Here is a 25,481-nt window from a genome sequence, read left to right on the forward strand (position 1 = left end):
TTTTAAGGGAATCGGAATTGCAAGTGCCACTTCAATACTAAACTCTGATTAGAAAGATTACATGAATCTTTGATTTGGGTTTTTATATGAATCTTTGGTGTTTGTTTCACTCGCAGGTATATATCTGTATCTGGGTGCTTCAGCAAAACCAGGTATCTAAATCTATCTGTGCGTCTCTCCAGCTCTGTTCCTACAGCTCCAAGTCACAAAAATAACCGTTGCTCCCGCCAGCCAGCCACCATATTTTTTTTCTTTTTTTTCTTTTTGTCCTAAATGATATTACTGATTTCTCATTGGGTAAATATTCCTTATATTTTGGATAGGAAATATGTGTATTTTCTATATCTTCAATCTCTGCTTCATTGGTGAGAATTTCTTCTTAGAGATTTGCCTTTTTAGATTTATTATCTATTATGGTGAAATAAAATATCTTATTTGGTAAGGATATATGATAGGTATATCATTGTAATTTTTTTTCGGTAGTTTAACTAGGCAAAAGCCCAATATAAAAGAAAACAAACTACTAACATGGGTTAGTTCAAGCGATTTGGCATTTGTTTCATTTAAATAATGTTTCGAGTTCGAGTCTTGTAAATGTAAAAAAGCAACACTGCGAGAGTTTTATCCCTTAGTGGACTAACCCGGCTCGACTGGATTAGTCGAGGTTTAATTGGGCTTTCAGATGCCAAGGTTCACACCGAAAAAGAAAACAAACTATGAACTACATAGCAGGGTATGAAAGCCCTAACAATCTAACCAATGTCGGATGGAGGATTGGGGTAGATATATCATGTTAATTTTAAATACCTTGGATTAAAAGCCGCCATTTTCAAATATTTTCCCTACACATGATATATAAGATAAGTATGTGGTTTTTGATCTTGTTAGTCTTAAATCAATCAATAAGGCGCTTCAAGTTGGATTTCTCATTTAACTTCAATAACGGGTGGTTCCATTATAACAATTTTCAATTCACCAATTGTGTATACTCAAAGAAAATTTTAAATGACTTCTTCTCTCAATGATAAAATTGGGAAAAACTGAAAAGGTTATTACGATTAATAACAATTGCGACAATCACTCAAGTGGTTAACTTCACTCATTTCTTGCATTTTGATAGTTCTCACTCAAACCATACAACAATGTAGGATTACCAAAAAATTTCTATTTTCAAAAATTTGAAAAACTTTTGAAAGAGTGCCACATCAACGACGTGCAATAATTAGTTGAGAATTCCCCTTAGTGGATTGACCCGGTTCGAACTGGACTAATCAGGACCCGTCGAGCTCCCGAATACTAGGGTACACGCCGAAAAAGAAAAAGATTTTTTTTTCGTAATATAGGTGTCAAACATGAAAAGGAGCTAAGTAAAATTTTGAAGTAGTAATGGTGATGGATGAAAAGGCTTTAAAGATACAAATCTAATGACTCGTATCTATGGACTAATATGGTCTTTTTTTTTCTTTTCAGTTATAATGAAGCACAAAGAAATAAAGTAAAGGGGAATAAAGTGCAGACTTACAACTGCCCTAGTTGAAAATTAATGAGCACAGGAACTTCAAAAATTAAGGGACAACCATGATACTAGAACATGTCTCCTATTTGCTGATATACATGGGCATGTCCTTCGCAGTCCAAAGTCAACAGAATGGGCTCGAAGAAACTTCTCTTGAGGCATAAGACCTATCGGCGACGGCCATGGCACAAAGCGAGTTCGGGATGGCAGTATACCACCTCTTCCCACATCAGTTTCGCTTTCAGTTTCCTCATCCAAGTTTGGGATGGTTCCATATGAGATACGGCACGATCGGACGAAAAAAAAAAGATCTAAGATCGATAAAACAGAGGATAGCGTCGCATCGCACTCGGACAAGAGATTGGCACGGGAGACATAATAGATTCGTACTTTTTTTTTCTGCTAACCTGGGGTGTCCGGGCTTCGCCCGACTAATCTCCGGGGCTTCGTGAACCCCCGGCGACGCACGGAGTAGGTAATTATATCAAAGGCGCTCCGGTGGCCCTAAGGGGATTCGAACCCTGGTCTCAAAGCAAACTTGGGTGCTCATTAACCACTAGGCCAAATTCCTTAGGGTTATAATAGATTCGTACTTGGTGCAAGCAAATTGATGACTTCGTGGGGGTGGGGGAAATTCTGGGATTGCGGGGCTGAAGAGAATCGATTTTCAGGAAATTGAGATTGCAGACGTGGGGATGAATCTCTTTACATGCGGTCATCTTAGGAGGTGTTCTAAAATCTCTCTCTTTAACTTATAAAGAGGAGATATATAGATATAGATGTAGATTTCCGTGTTTCTATTTTTGTATGTGCATCTTGAGGCTGTTCTCTCTTTTAAAAACTTGGAAGACCTTGAAGTTCATATTCTGATTAGATTTATGGGAGATCTGAATAATAGAGCCGACATAAAAAGAACAAAAAAATAAAATTAAAGTAGGTCAATGAAGTATAGCGAGTCGAGAACCATTTAAGAAAGAGGCCATCCCTTCAAAGCAAATTACGGCATAATGTTGAATCCCAATCAGCAATTTGTTCATCGACATCCCGAGAGAGGGAAGGAACAAACTCATTTACATTATTCATCACTAGTAGTAACATAAGCACCAATTTCAAGCCATAAACAATATTCATAATACCCATTAGCCCATTTCAATTACAAATGGAGAGAGAATTTTTTATCTCATTTTCATTTTTCATAATTATCAATGTGACTACAGAATTTGTTAGCCAATCACCCTTCCTGAGGATAAGGTGATCAATCTTAAAAAATAACCACCAAACTAGGAAAATGTCCCCGCGATCTCACGGATCAGAAATTTATTTTTCGCCAACTTATTGATTTGTTATAGTAATTTGTAATAATTAATAGATAACATAACTGATGTGCGGACGGTGATTCGGCACTTCGAGATGAAAGGAAAGGGGGGACATGCGATAAAGCATGGGAAGGGAGTTGCCACTATCTGTTTTTTATCTGAAGATCTAGGGGCGATTAATTGCCCGGGTCTAAGTGATATAACTATACCTCCTAGGTTCGTTTAAGCTCATGGTCTTTCGGAGACAAAATTCCAGGTTCGGGGGTCCTATTATGATAAAGATTTCTCGATTGCCCAAGAATTGGCACTCAACACGTTTACGTGTTGTCATGTTTTATTGTTTATCAAGTGATTAAGGTTCCGCACATCTCACTCGATTTGACTCAAAAAAAAAAAGGGATAATCAAGCCGAGTGGACTATTTCAAATCAAGAGTGTGGTAGCTCAAATGCATAATAGGTCTCTCGCTCACTACCCTTGGACGTATGTGAGATCACTAATGATTAGTACTAATCAGATTAACAAATGCAGATATGAGTAGGCCTAAACATCAGAAATGAGACTAAGCATGCGTATTCTTCTTCCATGATATGACCTATTCGATCCAATTGAATGTGGGCCTAGACTACATGCTTCTTGATCTTCCGATTTTACTCTCAGATCGAGTGAATTATCTAGGTTTGATCGGTTCTTTTTCATGGACCACCACCCTCATGATCAAAATAATCCACTTAACATAATTCTTGTGTCTCTGGAGCCTCACACATATTAAGTTCGAGATTCTTACAATTCTAGTCGAAATAAAAAAGAAATGAACTGTCACGCTGATTCTTACCTACCCGACCCGAATACATAAAAACGCTCAGTCCTCTCTTTTATCTCTCTCCCTGACCTAAATCACTCGAGTGTCCATATAAAAGAAAGGAAAAATGGTTCGGATCCCGGGATTAACATATGTAGGCCAATATCATCTCGTGCTCACCGTAAATTTGACACGACATCGAAAAATTGGGTTTAATTACCAAAATTATGAGAAAATGGTTTTTGATTGAGGATAAAACATTTTAAGTCCAATTTAATTTTAAAAATTAAAAAGGCGGCTCGAGCCGGCCCAATGGGCCTTAATTGGGCCCAACCAGGCCCAACAGGCCGAACTAAGCCCACATTGATTGTCGAGCCACCACAACGGGCCTGGCCCAACCCGAGCAACCCATTCAGGTCCCAAGGGTCCGGTGGGGTCTGTACTCTGTAGTGGTTGGACAACCGCTTTCCCGATTCCGATCATGCTCAAATTCTCGGGTTTTCCCAGATTCACTTGTCAAGTCACAAAAATACGTATCCTAGACGTTTCTCTGCTCCTCCATTTTTGCCGTGCTCTGTTGTTCACCTCATCGCTGCTGAGCTGAATCCGAGTTTCAGCTCCTACTCGTTTGCGAAAATCGATCTCTCTACATTGCCCACCAACCCAAAATCCAATCTCTAGCCATCGATATAGCTGAATTTCGTCATTCCCATTAGTTAAGACTCAGATTTTGGAGGCTACACACATAGCCAAAATTCAATCTTTTGTTTGAACTTCATGGAAACATTGAGAGTTAGTTCTGGGTTTACACCGAAACCTATCAAAGTATCTTTCTTTCAAGATGGTTGGTGGATAGGCAGGAGAAATCAATGGTTGTTTTGAGTTTCTGATTATAAAGGAAGCGTTTGGTGTTTAGCCTTGAGGGTTTCGAATCAATGAGCAAGAAGGCAATGCAGCTGTTCGATGATAGGAAAGATGAGTTTTTATCTATCGGCGGGTCGGGCTCTCATCTGAGTAGATTCAGACTTCCACCTTGTGGATGGATTATTTGGGAGTGTGGCGCAAATGGGAATGGATTTCCGGGTCTTACCGAATTCTCCAAATCGGGACAACTTTGTTCTTTCTCATCTTGCATCCGCAATTGAATAATTACCAAAATATCAAAAACTCATATATATACAGTTTGGGGAACTAAGCCCCTGAATAGAGATCAAAGGTCCATGTATCAATTAATTATTGATAAAACTGTTATGCTGCTCTAGTATTTTTCAGGAAAAAAAAAAGAACTTCTAAATGTTTATTTGTAAATGGAGAAAATTATTAATTTTTGGAAATATTTAATCTTTATTTAAAATTATTAATCGAGATTTTTAAATAAGAAAAAGAATATGGTGGGCAGTATAATTAATTGATTGATTATTTCTTGAGAGAATATTTTCTAATTTTTGAAAAATTTTGCATGATTACTCGTGAATTGATGAAACATTTGAAAAAGTTTAAGGTTGATTCAGATATTGTATATTGATCAAGTATTGAAATATAAACTAGTGAGACCCGTATCCGCGCGATGCCGCGGGAAGATATATGAATTATTTATATGAATGTTATAATATATTTTAAGTAGATTAAATCATATATATTAATTCATAAATCTACCATGTAAAAAATTGTCATTTTTTTGGTAAATAGAAAACGGCCATTAGATATAAAGATATATATATATGTGTGTGTGTGTGTGTGTATGGTCCATTCAACAGTTATGATACAATTTGATATATATTTTTTGTTCATTTACTATAATATATCTTAAATATATCATGGTATGAAAAATGTGTAAAATGTTATTGAAACATTATACTTTATTGAGTTTAATTCATCATTTTGCTCATACTATTTGAGCTTCTTTTTTCTTTTTTAGTTGTAAAAAAATATTGAGAAGACGGAGTGAGTGAAAGATATTGGCAACAATGTCAAATTAAAAAGAAGATACTCTATCAATTTTTAAAAATAAAAAGAGGGAACATTATAAATATGAATTTTTTTTAAAAAAAAGATACACTATAAATGTGAAAATAAATAATTAATCAAAGAGGGCATGCCAATTGACAAAACACCCTAATGTGTTTATTTTATCCTTTCTCCGTTTTTAGCTTGATTTTTGTATTCTAATTGTTCTAGCTCTATGTTTTACCCATTTAAACATGCTATATAATTTAAAGCATAACCAATAAACAAATTATATTTAGGTAGATTTTTAACAACTTAATACTTGAAAAATATATTTTATCTTTTTTATTATACATTAATATCAATCTATTTTAACCTCGGGAAGCCACGTGATTTTGTGGACCTTCCATTCAAATGTCTGCTTTTAATTTATATAACTTACTACAAAGACTAATTTCACGAATAGATCAACACATGTCCAGCAAATTTCACGAATATGCTTGTAATGTCATGATGAATTTTTTAATGTCATCATAGCAAATTCATCGTAATATGTGTCGATCTTCCCGGAACATTTGCTTGTAATGTCATGATGCATTTTTTTCATGAATGATGTTCTCTCTCTATTCCATATAATTTCACGAATTCAGCTCGATCGCTGCTTGCCCAGTTGCCCTCGACTCAAATAATGCCGGGTCCGCCCCTATTATGTTGCTCTGTTTCTGATTGCGAATTAATCGCAACATTATTTTATTAATCACTGACAATTCCTCTTCTCCTTATTAGAAGGGTAAGCTTTAAATATATCAAATTAATCAATTCATTCATGGTTGATGCAGATTACCTGGCGGTGACTCTCGACGGCAATGACAAAAAAATAATTGAAATACCTGATGATGACCAGAAAATTACGAAAGGGAAAGCGGCTGTTAATAATCATATTTCCAAGTCCAAGAAGCGCCCATCTTTTGTCAGGTCTCTGGCCTATTACGAGATGCGTTTCATCGTAAGTTCTTTTTCACTAATTATTTTCCCATTTCTGTTTATTGGAGAGATGCGTTTCATCGTAAGTGATTATGCATGGTGCATTGGTGTACATATTTGCAGATATTTGCATTTTTCCTGCAGAAACTACCAGCAACGTTTGTTAGAGAGGCAGGGCTACGATATAAGAGTAGGACAATGATCAGAGGTCAGCAGGGGAGGGAGTGGCCGGACAAGTTACTTGGTTGGCGAGACTATCATCGGATCCATCTATCAGCTGGATGGTCGAAATTTACACAGGACAATGGGCTGTCCATTGGAGACACCCAGGGGCGGAGCCAATGTGTTGGCAAGAGGGCAATTGCCCCCCCGTGAGATTCTCCCAAATCCCCCCAGCACATATTAAAAAATTCCCCTTATTAAAAAAATTAATTTTAAGTGACTATTCTGTTTGCTTGAGCGGGAAGAGAAGACAGAGTTACAGAGAGATAAGACATGAGGTTAAAAGAGCCTCAACCACATACAGAAGTTCTGTGACGTAAGTCTCTGCAGTTTTTGCTTCTCTCAACCATGTTCTTCTCGGCTACAGTACGTCTTTCTTTTGCCTATTGTATGATTAGCTTCTCGAAGTAGCGTTAGAAAGTACATAGCTCAGTGGTTCTTTTTAGTTATGTCCTGTAAAGACTGATTCTCCCTTTGATCTGCTCTCCGCTACCCATGCGAATCCTGGAGAGTACTGTCATATGATTCATGGCGAGGGAATGAGGGAAAGATCGGATTGCGAGCGGAGCAGTAAACTATAATCTTCTTCATGTCCTCTCCTTCGTTTGTAAATGTAAGTCTATGATGTTTAATCTCCGCTTTTTCTCAATTCTTATACCGTATAAGAGTAAAGATTGAATTTTTTTGGGTGCTCTATTTAGATTGAATTTTTTTTCTTGTGTAGATATGGATAAGTATTTCATAAAGAAGAATCAACCATAGAAGAAACATTAACGACCAGAACGAATAATGATTGCTCAAAAAGAAGACATGTGGAAATCAATTTGGAAGATCTCCCTTCAGATCCCGGGCTAAGGAAGAAAATTTACGATTATCATCCTAATTATCGTGATAGAATTAGAATGCATTATTTGCAACAAGGTCCATGTCAACCAAAAGGACGTGATTTTCCTCTAAAGAAATTCGGGAATCTATTCTGGCGCTTTATTCCAAAATGGTTTGAGGAGCATAAAAATTGGCTAGAATATAGTATTGCGAAAGATGCCTCCTTTTGTTTGTGTTGCTATCTTTATAGGCTGGACATTAGAGCGCAAGCAAGTGGTGAAGTGTTTGTGTCGGAAGGATATACAAATTGGAAGAAAAAATAAAAATTCAATGAGCATGTTAGAGGTCCGGATAGTGCCCATAATAAAGCTTGGAGAAGATGCGAAGATTTGATGAATCAATAACAAATATCCAATTTGCTTTTGAGAAGCAATCGAAAGAAGCACGTAAAGATTATCGGCTTTATCTGATTGCTTTACTTGACTGCATTTGTTTTCTTCTATCTCAAGGCTTGGCATTTCGTGGCCACAATGAAATAGAAGAATTGCATAATCAAGGCAACTTTCTTCGGCTCCTCTATTTTCTTGCTAGTCACAACGATACTATAAAAAATGTTGTCTTGAATAATGCCCCAATAAATATGAAAATGATATCCCTAGATATTCAGAAGGATCTTATCCATGCTTGCGCTATGGAGACACTAATGTTATTCTCCATGAGCTAGGGGATGAATTCTTTGCTATTTTACTTGATGAATCTCGTGATGTTTCGGTCAAGGAACAAATGGCGGTTGCTCTAAGATTTGTCAATTCGGAAGGGTCTGTTGTTGAGCGTTTTCTTGGCATTCTTCTGCTTATTATGTTCATTGTTTTGCTCATCAACTTCAACTAACTCTTGTTGCCATGGCAAAAAATAACTGCAAGTTGCTACATTTTTCAACTTAGTGGTTAGTATAACTACTCTTGTTGGAGCTTCATGCAAGCGTAGAGATCTTCTTCGAGAGAAGCAACAAAACAGAGTCTTGGAAGCATTTGAAATTGGTGAATTCTCAATGGGTAAGGATTCAAATCAAGAGAAAAGTCTTCAAAGAGGAGGTGATACACGTTGGAGATCCTATCGTAGGTCATTGATAAGTTTGATTATCATGTTCTCATCAGTTATGGAAGTTCTCCAAATCATTGAGAAAGATGACAATTATAGATCAAAGAGGTGAAGCATTTTCCTTATTGAGTGTTATGTCAACTTTTGAATTTGTGTTCATCTTGCACATGATGAAAACTATTTTGGGAATCACGAATGAGTTGTCTCTAGAATTGCAAAGGAAAGATCAAGATATTGTGAATGCTATGGTTTTGATTGAAGTGGCAAAGCAACATTTGCAAGATATACGGGATGAAGGATGAGACTCTTTGATGAGTGAAGTATCTATATTTTCTGATGGAAATGACATTGATATCATAAATATGAATGAAATGTATGTGGCTCCAGGACAATCGCAGCAAAGAGGTGAAGCCTTGACAAACTTGAGTTATTTCTGGTTTGAGCTTTTTAATAGTGTGATCGATTGGCAACTTCAAGAACTCAACAGCCGTTTCAATGAGGTGAACACAAATTTACTTTTTTGTGTGGCTTGCTTAAGCCCAAATGATTCTTTTGCCTCTTTTGATAAGTCAAAATTAATTCAACTTGCTCGCTTTTATCCTTCAGAGTTATCTGAGGTTGATATTCAGTTGCTGGACAATCAACTTGAGACTTGCATTTTTATATGAGATCTCATGAAGAGTTCTTAAACCTAAAAAGTATCGGAGATCTTTCTCAGAAGTTGGTTGCCACAAGAAGACATATTGTCTATCTACTGGTTTACTTACTTATGAAGTTGGCGTTGATATTACCGGCTGCTACTACAATGGTAGAGAGAATTTTTTCAGCGATGAAATTTGTGAAGAACCGCCTCCATAATAAGATGGGAGACTCTTGGATGAACGATTGTTTGGTTACTTATATTGAGAAAGATATTTTTTATAACATTGACAATGAAAGAATCTTGAATAGTTTTCAGGTTATGAGACCTCAAAAGGGACATTTGTAATTATTTAGTTTTTAATTCAATGAACTTCATATATCACTATCCTTAATATACATTTGATGTAGTTTCATATATAAGTCTATTTTCATTTTATATTTTGCCTCGCCTGAGATAATTTCCTGGCTTAGCCCCTAGAGACACCCTTCACTTTTGAGTATATTGGAGGAAAGGGTAATGTTATCGGTATACAAAGTGTTGAACAGGGCCACGTGAACAGATGGGAACTTTGATGTTCTTGCCATAGATAGGATTTTCAGACCGAAGTATGATATATGCGCGCGCGCGTGTTTATATATATATCTTTAGTGTTCTTGCAATCGCAGATTAGTTCTTCAGTGATGCTTTTAGCTTTCTTTGCTTATTTTATACAGCTCCACTTTCCAGGCATCACCTGTCCGAAGCTTGAGTAGTACATATTCCCTGACAAATTTCTTTTGTATAGTCTGTCGATCGAGAGGTATTATTAAGCGTATTAAGCATGCATGCCATGTAACACGAAACAAACAAGTGCAAGGAACTATGCGTGGAGCGTATATATGCCATGCACAAAACAAAGAGAACTTGCTTACGAGTTTTCCCCTTCGAAGCATGTTAGATTATCTTGATGGACAGGATTATCTTGAAGAAATGTAGAGTTTGGGGGTTGAACAAGATGCTCATGCCATCTTGGGAGGTATAGGGTGCAACCAGTTATAACATACGATCAATAGCAGCTCATGCCATCTTGGGAACATCTAGGGTGCAATCAGTTGAACCATATATGCCATCTTGGAAAGCTGCTCATGCTGGACATGATTTACGATTTGTACGCATTTCTCAATGTGTATATGCAGAGCCTATCAAAAAATGAAAGGTTTAGGATGCAACCAGTTGCATCATACAATCAAAATAAATTATTCTAATTTGTAGTAAATTATTTGAATTTCTAGTGAATTCCTAGTAAAGGAAGAAAATTACCAACAAAAAGAAATAAATTTACACTGATTTCAAAGTATATTATACATGTTTTGAAATAAATACAATACACGAATTACCCAAAACTTTACTTAAATTCTTCGTAAAATACTTCACTTTCACTCGTACATTTAGCAACTTACGTGACTTTATAATGAACCAATTTTATCAATTGCGAAGTAGGATGTGATTTCCCTATCTTATTCCATTTGGGAAGGATTTGTCATTATCTCGCCTACAAGAACTTTGTACTGTGGCTGCTTTATATAAGCGGGGAGCCAACATTGCTTTGAGAATTCGATTGAAATGGAAGAAGCCTCACTTCTCCGGCTATATTTCCATTGTAAAGGAGATATAAATTTAGTACAATGAAGTAAAAATTCTAAATAATTAATAAAGTGACAATGATAACCTCACAACGAGTATCGAACATAATATTTCTTGATTATCAGGCGTACATCGATGTGCTACACCCTCTTTCATTCTCTGTTCCATATCCCTTCTGAAGCAATACTAGATTTTTCCTTTTCTTTGTGCATTATATAGCTATGTATATCTATTTATAGAGCTTTAATTGTTGCATCCGGTAGGTGAATGACATAACGGATATCGCTCTCTCTGTTTTTTTTCTTTTTTCTTTTTTCTTTTTTCCATTCTTTCCGTTGTTCCTCCCGCAAAGGAAAAAAGAAAGGACGTAGCAGAAAAGAATCTCTGCACATACACATTTTCTTGATAGGCTCTGCATATACACATTGAGAAATGCGTACAAATCTGCAAGGTAAATTAAATTGAAAGCCAAAGTTATGGAAAATAATTAAATAAATAAACAAGCACCACGGCCAGAATTTAATGAGTTTGAACTTTGAAGAGCCATTTATGTCTTCCACAAGGGGAATCGAGGTAATAAATGGACAGATCTCTTACATCTCAGTTTGAAATCAAGAAATTTTGATTTTCGTCCTTGCTGTTGAGAGTTTTCATGCCCTCTGTTGATCACATTGAAAAATCGCCGATGGGTAAATAATTAGAAAATCATGCTCACCAGGGCATTGTCACTAGAAAATGGAAACCAACACGACACCAGCCGGCCATACCAATACAGACCGTCGTACAATGGCCTCAAGTCAAGAGTCCACAGGACTGAATGGCGGTTAGGTTTCAAATAGATGAAGTAGACGGTTGAATGCGTCTCAGACAATCTCACAGTTCTAAAATTTAGCCGCTAGGAGTTCTCCATTATTTCTCCGTGCTTCGAGTGATCCGAAACCAAATAAAAACGGCTCGAAAGCCTACAATTAATAACGGCTGAGTCAACTCGAAAAGATTGAGTTGCGAGCAAAATAGACTGACTTGAATGCTTGACCAAGTGAACCCAATCCTTTCCCTGTGGCTTCAGCATGTGTGACCGAAAAATAGTCAAAGGCCTCACCTTGGAGGATTAAGGCGACAAAGGATTCGACAAGTGCTGCCAAAGTCCAAACCAACCTCTTGGATGGCCAAGAATACTGAGATACGGCTAATAAAGCCATGCAAGGAACAGTTCTCGGCTTTCAATGGAGCGTACATGAAACACTAGAAAATCTCTTTAAATGGATATGTCTATAATTATAAGATATTGTGATAAAATCAAATAGAAAATATCCATCTAGACTATTCAAATTGCCTAAATTATTCAAAAGATAGAATTCCAACGCCACTTATGAGTAGTTTATGTCCATGCACACGCAGATATTTTCCATCTTAAGCTCCTCATTGTTCGGCTTGAAAATTGAGCCTAATTCCATGAAAGTCTTGGGCCTTCTATTATTTGGACCTCTAATTGATTTGACCCGCACCATGATGATTGCGGCCAGCATCTCCGATCGCTCGTCCATAAACCTGAGAAAACCATCGGAATCACAATTCGGCAATCTTCAAGTCCATATTTTCGTGAAGTGTGAAAAATGAGTATAAACAATATCCCCGTATGTCTAGTCGCGCGAAATCAAATTGAGCGGGACTTGACATTTATATATAATTTGCCACATAAACTCATAATGAACACAGAAAAGGATAAAGGAATGAGTGCACCTCACATTCAGCACAGCCATTGTAGATAACTCGAGCAACAAACTTCAGTGAGCTGAACCGAAAAATAAAATATTGTACCCTCTGCTCCAGCTCCAATTCTTCTGCAATTCTGAGTACCTTCTGATCAGAACTGGGCAAAAGTCAAAACATGAAAATTGTAGATCTTTCTCTTAGTTTTTCATAACATCTTGAATAATTGAAATCAGAGCTCTACAGTAAGAATTTTCCCGAGAAACTGCATGAAGCAGGAAATGTGGTCGAGAATGAGCCTTCAAAACGAACTTTTGAGCATGAGAATGATCAGAAATATGGATCACGATCATGGCCTATAACATGGCCACGACTCACCAAGTATACTTCCATCTTGGTTACGGCCTTAGACTCGACCATACTCATATCACGTTCACGCTTCAAACCATGGTTCGGCCAAGTCATGCTTCAGCTCTATGGATTAAAATTAACTTCATTCAGGTTGTGCTTCGGCCACCATCTCTGTGCCATACCTCAACAAAGTCATTCGAACTCTTCTATCACCAAGCTAGTCATCTGTTGCTGCGGTAAAAGCGAGAATAGGCGAGGCATGAGAAAAAATAGGATCAGAAGATACTTGATGTGAATTGAATTGTTTGATAGTCGCAACTCCAACCGGCCTCCTAGATGCGTCTTGCCCCTCACAAGTGTCGAAACCCACATTAATAACTTGAAATCAATCGAGAGCATGCATCTAAAGTAAGAAGTAGCAACTCGTGATTTAAATAATTCTTATTAGCTCGACTAAGTAGCGCCAAGGCAGTTGTTGGCATGATATTGACCGTAGCTTCATTGACAACCAAAACCTTAGGAATCAGAACTGCGAAAGGATAAGTTTGCCGAGACACTACCTCAAGAATTCGTTCAAAAACGAAAGATGGAGCATGCTGAATTTTCTTCTGCTCGACTACTTGAGCAACCATAGCCGAAACAACTTCTTCTTCGTGTGAGTCCATACTAAGCTGCCCTCTCACGAGCAGCTTCCCAGCCTGTGTCACGTTCTGCTTGGGATGATCATCTTGACCAACCGCAATCCGCTCCGCTTAACGTCATCGTTGAGCTCGACGCTTTTGTGTCCGAGTAAGCAGCTTGGATGTCTTAGAATGCACCATCCTTCGCCATCCTTTCCTAGGAACCTTCATGGGCGGCTCCGTAAATTGTTCATTAGCCGAGACGTATTGAAAATCCTCTGAACCTTCTCGGTCGTTTAGCCGAGTGTACCGGTCTTTCCCAAAGAGCTCAATGTCGCATCTCAGCTCTACAAGGATGGATCTTTCCATAATTTGCAACTTGGGTCGGAGGTTCTTCTCTGGAGTAAACATCATGGGAAGCTCGGTTTACTTCCCTCACGCCGCTAAGTTTTTGCCCGACCCCCCGAATGGTGCTCGAAGATGCATTCCCAGACTTAAAAACATTGTTTCAGGCCATGTGGACAACTCCTTTCAGCTCATGAGCATCATGACCGGAATTAAACGTTCTCCTTTGTGAACCCGAGCTAACATATTGCATGCCTTTGCATACGGGCTGAACCTTCACGTTTCGCAGCCTTAAGCCTCGGGAATTGCCGCCGTCATTACTTAACTTTCGGGGCATAGGTTTGGGTATATACTCAACCCCCTATGCTTTGCTTGAAGAACTGTGCACGACTTCTCAAGCATTAAAAAATGCTCGTACCTCGAGTTTCGAGGCATTGAATCAATCTTAAACTCGACTCCCCGAGAGTTTGAGCTCTTGTTTCTTGACTCCATAGGTGTGGATCCAACATGAATCTTGACCCTCGAAGGATCGTTAACGAGCTCAGCTTTCGGTCTTTTGTCATTCTCCCTCGAATTCGAGCTTCTCGGGTCCTTCTCTGCCTTGGGCTGTTTCTCTAAAATCGAATTCTTGTGCGTCCCACCAAGCGTGCCAAATTGTTTGTTCACTTGTCCAGCCCTACGATAAAGCTCTCAAGGCACTAAGTTTGGCTCTTGTAACTTGTTATGCTCGCACTTCATCCCTCGAGCTTTCACGTTTCGTGGTCTCGGATCTCTAGGCTTTTAGGCATCATACCCCGACTTATGGGGCATAGGTTCGGGCTTGCATCCAACCCCCCGAGCTTTGCTTGAAGATAAAAAATCAGCACTGCATTTAACTTTTTGATCTTTAGAATTCTCATACCTCAACTTTTGAGGCATGAAATCGGTTTTTAACTCGACCCCACGAGAGTTCGAGCTCTTGTTTCTTGACTCCACAAGCACAAATTCAGCATGAAACTTGACCCTCTGAGCTTCTATGTGGCGCAAAGCATCGTCAATGAGCTCAACTTCCAGCCTTTTGTCATTCTCCTTCAAATTCGAGCTTCTCGGGTCCATCTAAGCCTCGGACTGTTATTTCAAGGCCGAGTTATTTAACGTCCAGCTGCTATTTTGCGAAGTTCACTTCGGGATCCACTTGTTTTAAGGATGAGGTTGATTGGTTCGGCGTGCCTTGCTTCCCCAAGCCGGTCGTGTTAAAGTTGGCGGCTTGATCATCTCTTGTAGAACTAACTTTGCACAAGCCAAACGTACTTTCTTCTCCTCATTTAGCTTATGAAGAAGCTACCTCCTCGATAGCCTCTAAAGAGATGCCGTTTTCTGGCTTCCACATCGAGGAACTTGACCTCAACTTAATGGCGTCATCTAATATAGATGTTGAGGACGGGAATGGTTTATATCGACTTCCATGCTTTGTTGTCTTCACTTGCTTTCATTGATGAAGTGGAAGGATCTGCATCCTCAAGACTTGATTTAGCCACACCAATTTTCTGATTGGCATTAGCTTGATCTTCAAGATTGGCTCAAGCCAATTGTTGCTCAGTCTCTCCAAGTTGATGCTCCAAAATAATGTCATTAACACCATGGGGCTCGAGTGTATCAACTCCCAATGAGAGCTGAGAAGAATTCGCCCGCTCGACCCTTGCCGCAAAATCAGTCTTGCCGAAATGATCTCATCTTGTGTCGACGGTCTATGATCGACCGTTTCTTCTTCGAATGGATGTTCCTCGCATGATTGCGCTGAAGAGACTTTCTCACCATCATCGCCTAATAGTTTAGCCGATTCAACTCGTCGTGGCAAAGATTAATTCGACCACAAACTCCACGAGAGGTTGAGTTGGTTGATCCGCCCTACCCCTCAAGCGTCGATCATGAAAATTTTGACCGACTTCTTCCTTTGGTGAAGACGGCGACGATGACGGAGTTGATGATGCTTGCACCAGAGGTTAAGATGTAGACAAAGGTTGAGCATGTTCTTTTGACTTTAGATTTGCATAATACTACCTAGCCATTTGTTTGATTTTCTCAAACTTCTCATCCCACGAATGTTGCTTTGCCTCTAACTGCTGCAAGTGATGTGGTTCTTTCTTAATCAAAAGTAACAGTGTCGTCGATGATGAAGAACAACTCGATGGTGGCGTCGAGTAGTCTGCCGATGTTGAAGAACATGATGAAGGTGGCTGAATTTGAAAGTGAGGTAAAAGTGGTGCTTGTTGCACCAGTGGCTGAAGTTAAGTCTGCGCCGGAGGCTGAGCTTGAGTTGGAGACTGAGCATGGACTGAAAGCTGAGTTGCAGCATATGACGCCATATATGGCAAGGTATAGGCGAGATAAGACTGCATTGAATATCTCATCATTGCTTGTGGATAAATCTCTGGTGAGGCTGAGTAGTTAGTCAATGATGTCGCATAACTAACCGCTTATGGCTGCGAACAGTCATAATGATTGGACAACTGCGAATAGCTGATGGATGAATATGGTGACAAATAAGTCAACAGTAATGAATTGCCAGTAGATGGCGTCAAAGAATAATACCATACTCCATGATAGTAAAAGTACGAATTTAGCGCATCCCATCAGGTGTGCCAAATTGTTAATCATGTTGAAAAATCGCTGACGGGTAAATAAGTAGAAAACCAAGCATGCCAGGGTGTTGTCCAAAGAAAATAGAAACCGATGCGACATCAACTGGTTCCATCGATACAGAGAGTCGTACCACGGCCTCGAGAGTCCGCGGGACTAAACGACCACTGGTTTTCAAATAGATGAACTAAATGGTTGAAAGCGCTTCAAACAATCTCGTAGCTCCGGAATTTAGCCGTTATGCGTTCTCCACTATTTCTTCGCGCTTCGAGTGATTCAAAACTGAATAAAAGTGGCTCAAAAGTCTGCTATTAATATCGGCTGAGTCAACTCAAAAAGATTGAGTTGTGAGCAAAATAGACTAACTTGAATGCTTGACCAAGTGAACCCAATTCTTTCACTGTGGCTTCAACATGTGTTAGCCTCACCTTGGTGGATTCGATAAGAGTTGCCGAAGTCCAAACCAATCTCTTGGATGACCAAGAATAATAAGACATGACTAATAAAGCCGTGCAAGGAAGGGTTCTCGACCTTCAATGGCCAAAAAGAAGGAATCCAGGCCGGAACCTAGACCGGGGATAAACTATCTCAGTTTGGAAGCCGAGATAGGTAGAGGCCGATAAATCGGCACCGAATAACTCCAGAAGGTTAATTGAGTTTCGCTCCAGAAAGCGGGATAGGTGCAAGAAAAGGAAAGGAAAGATAAAGATTCGAGAAGGTAAAGGTGCAATGAAAGTAAAGTGTGGAAAAAGGTAAATTGTGATAAAAAGTAAAGATAAAAAAAAAAGTGCGATTGATGTGTTGGTCGAGATCCTTACAACGAACTTCGATTCACGTATTGGTAGGCGCGTACATGAAACCTTAGAAAATCTCTTTAAACGAATACGCCTATAATTACGATATATCGAGATAAAGTCAAACAGGAAATACCCATCTAGACTACTCAAATTACTTAAACTATTGAAAAGATAGAATATCAAGTCATATCAGAGAAATATCGAGCTTATTTGACTTCCTAAAATCAAAGATCACACGAGAATATCACATACTTGCTCACCAAGAATAATTGGCTGCCAAGGAAAAGTTAAATCGACCGCCACTGATGAATAGTTCACGTCCATGCGTACACATATATTCTCCATCTTAAGCTCGTCATTCCTGGGCTTGAATATTGGGCCTAATTCCATGAAAATCTTGGGTCTTCTTCTATTATTTGGACCTCCAATTGACTTGGCCCACACCATGATGATTGCGGCCCGCATCTCCTCTCGCTCGCCCATAAACCCGAGAAAACTATCAGAATCACAATTCAGCAATCATCAAATCCATATTTTTGCGAAGTGCGAAAAACGGGTGTAAAGACCTTCTAGTTTCTCCTTTTCCTACTACTGCTGGTTGTAATCAATTGCACTGCTGGCGGGGAAGACCAAAACGAAGGAACTTTTCTTAAAGTAATTTCTCCGAACTCCATAGTGGGCTTGGATTGAATCTCATGGTATTGTAGCCAGAAGAAACAGAACACGGGCAAGATCGATTAGTTCAATTCTTTGAGATCAGTAGACACTACAGGTCGTCGGATTCGTGAAGAGAATTGCCTTTGCACCTTAGGGATTGAGCCATGAGGGATCAATACGTGACTAAATTTGGCATGGTCCATAAGGTCGAGGCTGATCCAGAGGTGCTAATTGTATCACACACTAAAAATCAACAAGTTTCTTTTCAAATTGTTGATTCAGTTCATTGGGGTCAAAGGTTATCTTGAATATCAAGCTTCCTGTCCGAATTTATCCTTTGCTGCATTGATCAAGAAAACATCAGTTCGAGTCGAAGTTATCAACAAAATGTAGCTGATGCAGATATTGTTATGTCCGAATATATGTCTATGCTTTCACAAGCACAGCTGAGCTATAGTAAACATCATTAGACGGCACAATTAGGGGAGATTGCGATCAAATTAAACAAAAGTAGACTTTTCCATATGCTGCAGGAATATCACAATCTGCAGTAGTATCACAATTCTCCTTCTCCCTACCCTAATTGTTTTGCTTCCTTTTGACTCTGCTGATGGAAGTTCTGAACACCATTTCTGCCCTCTGAATGAGCTCAAAAGTGCACAAATCTCCCGGTTTCAGAGAGTTCTCCTCTGCAAAAGCACTGAAGCCAGCACTGAACTTAGCTGTGGACAATGATGGGTTGCTGACAATCAACTTAGTCAGCCACGACCGGTCTCCGACCTTAGGAGTAACCATATGTTCCTTGCTTTTTAAGCCTAGGTGATCCCTTGTGAAGGCAGCTGGTATGTTCTAAACAAACATAATATCATGTACACAGTTACTTCATGTATAAAACTACTACTACAAAGTATCATGCAAAAAGTCTTCCGTGTTAACATAATTCTAGCTAGCTCCTTTTCTTCTCACTGTATTGATGAATTTGGACTCAAATGTGCCAGCAAGGGGGAAAAAAAAAAAAGAAACTCAAATAAGATCAATATCTTCAAATTATTATATTTTTGGCCCAGTTTGATTGATTCTATCCCAACTTGTAAACATAGGATTGAGACAGTGCAACAAAAAATTAGAAGGAAGACACTCTATGTATGTGAGAAATACGCTAGAAAGTTTACTTAAGATTCCAAGTAAGTTTTATTTTTATCTATGGTAGAAATACAGTGATGTATACACCGGTACAACATATATATTTCTGGATGGCCTTACATTGGGATATTCTATATCAGATACCCTAATGCATATAAATGACCCAAGTGAAAAATAATAACATCATGTTTGCTTGCGATTGAGAAGACCATACGAGGAACTGAGAAGAGAAATAACTCTTCTTCATTGCCATTTGGAAGAACGGATGCTCAGAAATAAATAAACAGGCAGGTTGAAATTCATTGCATATTGCATTCTTCTTCTTGTTCTTTTGTACTACAAATCGTAGAAACCAATTTAGGAGAAAAGGCATGCCTATATACAGAGACACAAATAGCTAATCAATGTCGACAAAGTTCAAATTGAACCGAGAGCCTTAAACATTGTTGAATCCATTAACATTTCCATCCACAAGACGACCCCAACTACAGCTGGAGTTGCAAAAAAACGTGCAAAATCTGCATTATTAACCTAAACAAAAGAATATATGTGAGCAAGGACTTGTGACTGAGCAAAAGCTCGATCTAATGAGCCATGACTCTCTAGCTCAATGTTGTGGCGTACACTTACCTTGTTTCATGTCAAGAGAAGAATCCTTCTCTTTACCCTCAAATTTAGCTCCTGAGTCACCCTCCTGCCTGGAAAAAGCAGCCTCACCTACAGAAATATTTCCGGAAACAGCAGAAAATGCAAATAGAGAAACAAAGTGTTATATATACCAGAATCTAGACTTGTTCATGGAGAAAACTTACATAGAAATCAAATTACATTTACATGTCAATGATTTGCTGTTTAATTAATTATATGCATGAGTATCTGTTCACCAGCACCTTGTAATTGTACAGTGCAGGACTTTGCCGGTTGAGGTGCTCTGAAAATAGTGACCTTGAATGAAATACTTCTGAGACCTCTGATTGATTCGAAGACACAAACATCTCCGAGAACTAAGCCATTGTCAACTACAAATGCCTTCCAACCACGTCCAAGAACTTTGGCTTTTACTTGTCCTCTCCGCACTCCGGATTTGCACCTGACAGTCCATATTTTGTCCCCGGAGACATAAAGCTTCAGTTGACTACTCCCCTTGTGGTCCATATATCTTTGTACGAATCGTCCTGGCACATTCTGCAGAATAAAAATAATGATTTTCAGCACAAACTATCCGTGCGAACATTTGCATATATTTGAGAAGAAAAATCTTCTAGAATTTCTAGTTGCATAAACAGAAACAAGTTCTGAACGTATGTAAACATAATCCACCATGTACTGACCAATTCATAGGGTGGATGAACATAGTAAGGCTGCATTACGACTGGAAAATATGGATTTGAAGATTTGAACATTTTTGCTCTTTCAAGTGCTTTAACTTTCTTGGCGCCTACGAGTGTTTTTGAGGGCACATAGTTTTTATCAGTGGAATCATTTCCGGTCAGGAGATGACTTGTTCTTCTAGTAATCCTCGAAGATGACCCAAGATCTTCCATCATTTCACTTGGGATAACATGATCCTCATCATCATTGATTTCCTCTACCTTGATCGGAGACAAAGTTGCCTGAGATCTCAACGGGTATTCGATCTCTGTGGCACTCTTATCAAACAGGACCACATCGAACTCATTAGAGCTTCGTGACTTGTACCAGAACACGAGGAAGTCCCCGTGTTTGACGGAGTAGAAGTTCACGAAGTCCATCCACCCATTTTCCAGCCAAACAGCACCGTCCTCTCTCCTCAGCTCCACCTCCCAGGCATCACCGCTTGGAACCTTGAGGCGCACAACATTAGACTTGGACAGCTCTGCTCCATATTTCCTAACAAATTTCTTCGGTATAACCTGTAAAAATATATCGATCGATGTACCAATCATGTCATGCGACACAGAAAAACGGAACAAGTCTGCCCTTATAGCTCATTTAAAGTGCGTGTTTTTAAGCAACAATGCAGCATGGAAATAGACATCTTCAAGTAGGTGTATGTCGTGTGTATTATTATAAGATGACGAACAGCGATTGCGTACTAGTTTTCCGCTCTGAATCGTGGAGTGGAGGATGATCTTGAAGAAATGAGGAGCTTTTAGGTCGAACGATGTGCTTTGTCCATCTTCCATTTGGGGAGTACGGAATGCCATATCTGCCCTGCAAGAGTTTTGCTTTGAGGGACTGGCTTGCAATACACATATAAGCAAATCAGCCTTTACTATGAGACGTTGGCCGTACTAAATGAACCCGCCCCTACTCCCTTCTTTAATTGCTAACTAAGACGTTGAAGTTTATTTTCACATGATATTTTTTTGGATAAATTTCAACGATATCCCTTATAGTTTATGAAATGGCAAGCGAAATTTCTCTTTTCGTTAACGTGACACCAAAAGAACATTCACTTTGTCACGTGAATCTCATGTCATTAAAATGCACAAATCAACATGTTACCTGATTTCTTTAACCAAATCATTTTTGATCAAATTTAAAGAAAAAAAAGTACAAATAAGCGAAAAAGAGAGGTAGTGTAGGACTAATTTTGAAAGGAAGAATTATCATTAGTCATTTTACAAATTATAGAGAGTGTCATCAAAATTTACTCTCTTTTTTTCTTTTGTGTTTACGAGGAATGCTATCTCCTCGTGAATATGGTAGTTGAAATATAAACAAGCAGCAGTATCTTCCCATTTATGCCCTTGGGGATCGGGATAGATTACTGGTTAGCTCTCATCTCTAGTGGATCCATCATTTTATCTCTTTCTTTTTTTTTTAGGTCGTAATGGAGGTTCATAGACTTAGGTTAGTAAAATAAAATGACTAATAGCTAGGGCACATATAATTCCTTTGAATATTAAGCCTAAAATATTTATCAAGTGAGAATATACGTCACTATATTATGCGCATTTTATCTCTTTTTTTTTTTGAAGTATTTGGCTTTAACTATGTTCTTTCCTTTGTTTATTTCTTTTTTCATGATCAGATACTGTCTTCAGCCTATAGTTGCCTGAGATTAATTCTATCTTCAGCATAAATTTGGTAATGCTCACCAGATGCTTTTAATGTGCTTCGAACTCTCAAATAGAGTCCACCCACATGGAGAGGAAAATGCTATTTTCTCCTATTGATTGTGCAGAGAATTATGCCGACTGAAAGACTTGGACACGTGTCATCCGCCTAATTAGTACGGGAGGGGGAGAGCATTTAATGCTCTGATGATATTCTCTTTATTTTATTTCCTTTCTTTCCGAGTCTGCCCTTTATGAATCCTTCTAGCATGTTTGTCTACACGAGGCAAATTGTACGTGCTCCAATATGTACAAAACTTCACGGATATTTTTTTATGGCCAAATTAAAAAAATAAACTTCTATGAAATACTGCAACATCTAATTTAGTCTTATCGGGGAATATTACAGAAACTACTATGAAATTTGAGTAAAAATAAGAATAAATTACTATTGTATAAATTATATTTATTGTTTTTATCCGAAAGTTGTACTTATTGTTTACCAAAAAATACTCATTAATGAAATGATTATTGTCAGCACTCCATTTTGGCCCACCGGCTCCAACAGAGAACACCAACAGTGGCCATGACCACAGCCTTGTAAGCGCGACAGGAGAACACTCGACTAAAGTTCGGGTCACTACTCACGGTCGGGCCGACGGAAACGAACACGCATGCCCGAGGACATGAACTACAGAAAAGAGGCAGGGACCACCAGAAAGGCACAAGAGGGGTAATCAGAAGAATAGACAAATAATGAGTCCCAAAACAATAGAAGCCGGCATTGTGGCACCATTCATCGCCGGATCACCGAAACATCAGAAGGTACCTAATCCAAGACTCTAAAAATCCCTCTTGGTACCAAAATGATCAGTGGCTCCTCTGAGCGCATTTCAGAAGTCTCATGCTTAAGTTGGGGTACCCCCGAACATTCGCAGACGCCTTCCTGACGAGATCTCGGGACGCTCGATCCACAAACAGATAAACGGCACCCGGAAACAGGCCTACAAACACCTAAGGGTCACCAAGACTAGGGAACAAGTTTCAGATTGCTTTTCGGAACTCATCTTGGTCTCCCGAGTGGGTCTCGACCTGGGAAAAAGGGACCATTTCTACAGAAAAACGTAGTCGGAGACCTCCTTTACGAATCGTCAGTGCACGAAATCCATGCCAACCAATCCCAGGGACCTCAAGGGCTTAGGAAATAAACCATGATCGCATTGCACAATCCATTTAGGTTTCCCGAGTACCATTCCGACAACAAAAGGGCCCCTTTCACGCGAAATCTTGTTCTCAAAGCTCATTTAGGGAAATGTTGATGTCCGAGCTCTGCACCACCCACTCCCAACAACCCCTAGGGCTTGGGAAATCATTTCGGCTCGGTCCAAACAAATCATACCGGTCTCCCGAGTGACGTTTCAATGGTCACGAACACCTCCCAGCAAGCCTTCGGGACTCGTTTCTAACAAACGGAGATCACAATGATCTCCGCACACATCAGAACACTTGGGAAACATTGAGAGAGTCTCGTTTGCGGATTCCTAGGACGTCTCCGATTATCGATCTTCAACCGAGGTCGGCGAGTCAACCGTTCCGCCCAAAGCACAAAGCACACCGACACGAGCAGTACAACACGTAGAGGCACGCAGAAGCACGAATAGGCGATGAAAATAGTCAACTTCGCTCCGATAATCTAAGCAGAGCAAAACTGGCTTTTAAGTCCTCGGGCCGCCCAAGCATTCACTTACATGAAACATGTCAATACTGGGCTCATTAAAATCTATTCGCGCATACATTGATAATTCGTCGTTCAAGCGAGCAACGGAGATCAAACGCGCGATCATTCGAGCCCCGAGCTTCTTCCAACTTTCTTCCTAGTCAAGTGGGACCCTCGAGCTAGCCAAACCAAGCCGAGCCAAGCCAAGCCAAGCCGTAAGCCATAGCTTTTCTCTAATGGGAAGCCAAATGAGCCCTATCCACCAATTTCAAAAATATCTCTTAGACCCCATCACTTCTCTTCTTCCGTCAATCACCTCCCATCAACTTTCCCTTAACTTCCCCAACACTCAAAAGACCAATTCCCTTCCTTAATCCCCATCTCAAAATTCGGATCTCCTAACCCCTACATTAAGTGCACTTAATTTTGCCAAATTGCCTCATTAAGCCTCCCTTTATAAGCCCATTTCATCATTAACTTAATCACAACTCTTCTTGCCATCTCTCTCTAAGCTTTATCACTTCAAAACACTCTCAAACTCCCCTTCATTTCCAGAAATCGTCCAGCCCTTCCTCAACTTGAAACAAGGCAATTTTTGCCCGAAAACTCAACTGTTTTCCGGCGACCGCCACCCTAACCTAACCAACTTTAACCAAACTTTATATCCCATATGTTTTTGACCTCCTAAGTCCATTTTCGAGCTTAGTTTTCGCATTTGAAGCCTCCAGCGCCGCGTTCCAGAGTTGACCAGAATCGGGTTTCACGAGTGCATCCCGGGCTTCCTCGATGCTTTCTCCATCCCACGACTAAGGCGAGTTGTGCCATCACTTTCTAAGAGTTCCTCACGACCCTCACTCTCCCCCATGACAAGGTGGTCGCGTGCCGAGGGCCGATCAAACATGCACCACCGCCGTTTCTCTCATTTCTCCCTTCTCAAATTTTTCCAGTTCTTACCGGTTTTCTTTGCATCTTTAAGGACAATTTAGGCATGTAATCCTCACGAAACCACCGTAAGCATGATCCTTAATTAGTTAGGGGAGTCCAATGCCACCGATCTTGCATCAATAGACCACCGGGAGCCTCTTGTAGAGTCATTTCCTCATCGGGTGCCAGTTGGGTCTATCATTTTTTACTAATCCTTCTTTCCGACCTGCCCAGTCAGGTCAATTTCGCCCAGTCGGGTCTGTTCAGTTTTGACATTTTTTCACATTTCTTGCAGATCGGGTCGACTCGAGTCACTTCTCGTAAAACGACCACCACAGCCACCTCCTGGGGTCTCTTAGGAGTTGGGAGCCACCGACCTTACATCAAAAGACCACCATGAGCCTCATGTAGATCCGTTTCTTCATCGAGTGTCAGTCGGGTTTGTTTTGCCCCGACTGGGTCTTTCATTTTTTACTGATCCAACTTTGATTTTTATTTCCGGAAAATCTACGCATGCAATCCTCATGAAACCACCGCAGGCGTGATCCTCAGTCATTTAGGAGTCTAACGCAACCG

At 39.6% G+C, this 25,481-nt stretch overlaps 1 protein-coding gene across 2 annotated transcripts; it reads right to left on the bottom strand.

Annotated features, from left to right (window-relative positions):
- Positions 1-18,444: 18,444 nt before the first annotated feature.
- Positions 18,445-21,444, bottom strand: LOC116203322 (B3 domain-containing transcription factor VRN1-like). Of its 2 annotated transcripts, none has more exons than XM_031535012.1 (5): positions 21,299-21,444; positions 20,555-21,115; positions 20,114-20,408; positions 19,854-19,940; positions 18,445-18,929 (listed from the first exon to the last, which is right to left on the bottom strand). In XM_031535012.1, exons 1-5 carry the CDS (start codon positions 21,407-21,409, stop codon positions 18,862-18,864), a joined length of 1,122 nt encoding a protein of 373 aa, XP_031390872.1. In that variant the 5' UTR covers positions 21,410-21,444; the 3' UTR covers positions 18,445-18,861. The 2 variants fall into 2 exon arrangements, with proteins under 2 accessions (XP_031390872.1, XP_031390873.1); XM_031535013.1 differs by lacking the exon at positions 18,445-18,929 and adding an exon at positions 18,973-19,754.
- Positions 21,445-25,481: the final 4,037 nt, after the last annotated feature.

This window comes from Punica granatum, chromosome 4 (genome assembly GCF_007655135.1).
Source record: "Punica granatum isolate Tunisia-2019 chromosome 4, ASM765513v2, whole genome shotgun sequence".
Taxonomy (NCBI): Eukaryota; Viridiplantae; Streptophyta; class Magnoliopsida; order Myrtales; family Lythraceae; genus Punica; species Punica granatum.

Bases quoted from the DNA above. Each gene is read 5' to 3' on its own strand.
- LOC116203322 (XM_031535012.1), bottom strand. From the start codon at position 21,409: ATGGCATTCCGTACTCCCCAAATGGAAGATGGACAAAGCACATCGTTC. The intron at 20,409-20,554 runs GTCAGTACATGG...TTTATTCTGCAG, and splicing joins TTCATCCACCCTATGAATTG to AATGTGCCAGGACGATTCGT. The intron at 19,941-20,113 runs GTGCTGGTGAAC...ATATTTCTGTAG, and splicing joins CTGCACTGTACAATTACAAG to GTGAGGCTGCTTTTTCCAGG.